This window comes from Eimeria mitis, genomic scaffold (genome assembly GCF_000499745.2).
Source record: "Eimeria mitis Houghton genomic scaffold, Emh_scaff3965, whole genome shotgun sequence".
Taxonomy (NCBI): domain Eukaryota; phylum Apicomplexa; class Conoidasida; order Eucoccidiorida; family Eimeriidae; genus Eimeria; species Eimeria mitis.
The window spans coordinates 4,054-5,067 of NW_013572300.1; the positions used below are offsets into that span (position 1 = coordinate 4,054).

At 57.0% G+C, this 1,014-nt stretch overlaps 1 protein-coding gene across 1 annotated transcript in view; it reads left to right on the top strand.

The window, feature by feature from the left end:
* The window catches only part of EMH_0071190 (uncharacterized protein), a gene marked incomplete at both ends in the record, with an annotated part of 2,127 nt that overhangs the window by 494 nt on the left and 619 nt on the right, over positions 1 to 1,014 (top strand). The window contains 3 exons of the mRNA XM_013499069.1: positions 1 to 214; positions 651 to 736; positions 939 to 1,012. Coding sequence (XP_013354523.1) covers positions 1 to 214; positions 651 to 736; positions 939 to 1,012 — 374 coding nt within the window. The remainder of the gene's footprint in view (positions 215 to 650; positions 737 to 938; positions 1,013 to 1,014) is intronic.

Here is a 1,014-nt window from a genome sequence, read left to right on the forward strand (position 1 = left end):
GCCAGCAGTCGCACGGAACGCATCACCATCATCCCCATTACAAGCATCATCATCATCATCATCATCATCATCAGCAGCAGCAGCAGCAGCAACAACAACAACAACAACAACAGCAGCAGCAGCAGCAGCAACAGCAGCAGCAGCAGCAGCAGCAGACCTCTTCTCTCTTGGGTTCGAACCCCAGCGCCCTCATGGCTACCTTCAGTTCCTTGGCGTCTATACACCCCGAGCCATCCGTATCAAACAACTCAAACGCTTCTCTTATTTCTTGTTTCTGCTGCTCTGTTAACTCACGCCGGGGGGCCCCCTGGGGGCCCCCACCACGGGGGCCCCCCAAAGACCTAGAGGCGCTAGCAGATGGTGCGCGACGACTCAGCTGCAGCAGATATACAAACACAAAACAACCCTGATGCTGCTGCTGCTGCTGTTGCTGCTGCTGCTGCTGCTGCTGATGCTGTTGCTGCAGATGATGACGAGGCTCATGGCGATGGTGATGCTGCTACTGCTGCTGCTGCTGCTGCTGCTGCTGTGGATGGAAAGAGGAAGCAGCAACATATCAGTAACTGCTGCAGACAGCCAAAACCCCGTAGAACTCATCGATGCATACAGGGTCACTTCCTGCTGCTGCTGCTGCTGCTGCTGCTGTGCAGCGCAGCAAAAGCAGCAGCAGCAATAAGGAGACAGCAGCAGACGCGGAACAGGAAGAGGATGCCAGACTGCAATTCTCACCATCTCTGTGTGTCGTGAGGAGCTTTATGACCCTCTGCTGCTGCAGCAGCAGCAACAGCAGCAGCAGCAGCAGCAGGGGGAGCAGTCCTGTGTGGCGGCCTCTCGCAGCAGCAAAAGGAAAGCCTTCACTGCTGCATACTTCTGAAATGATGAGAGGAGACACAACGCACGAGCGCAGCAGCAGCAGCTGAGGCGTCTTGGAGGTGCAGCGGACAGCAGCAGCAGCAGCAGCAGCACCAGCAGCAGCAGCAGCAGCAGCAACAGCAGCAGCAGCAGCAGCAGGGG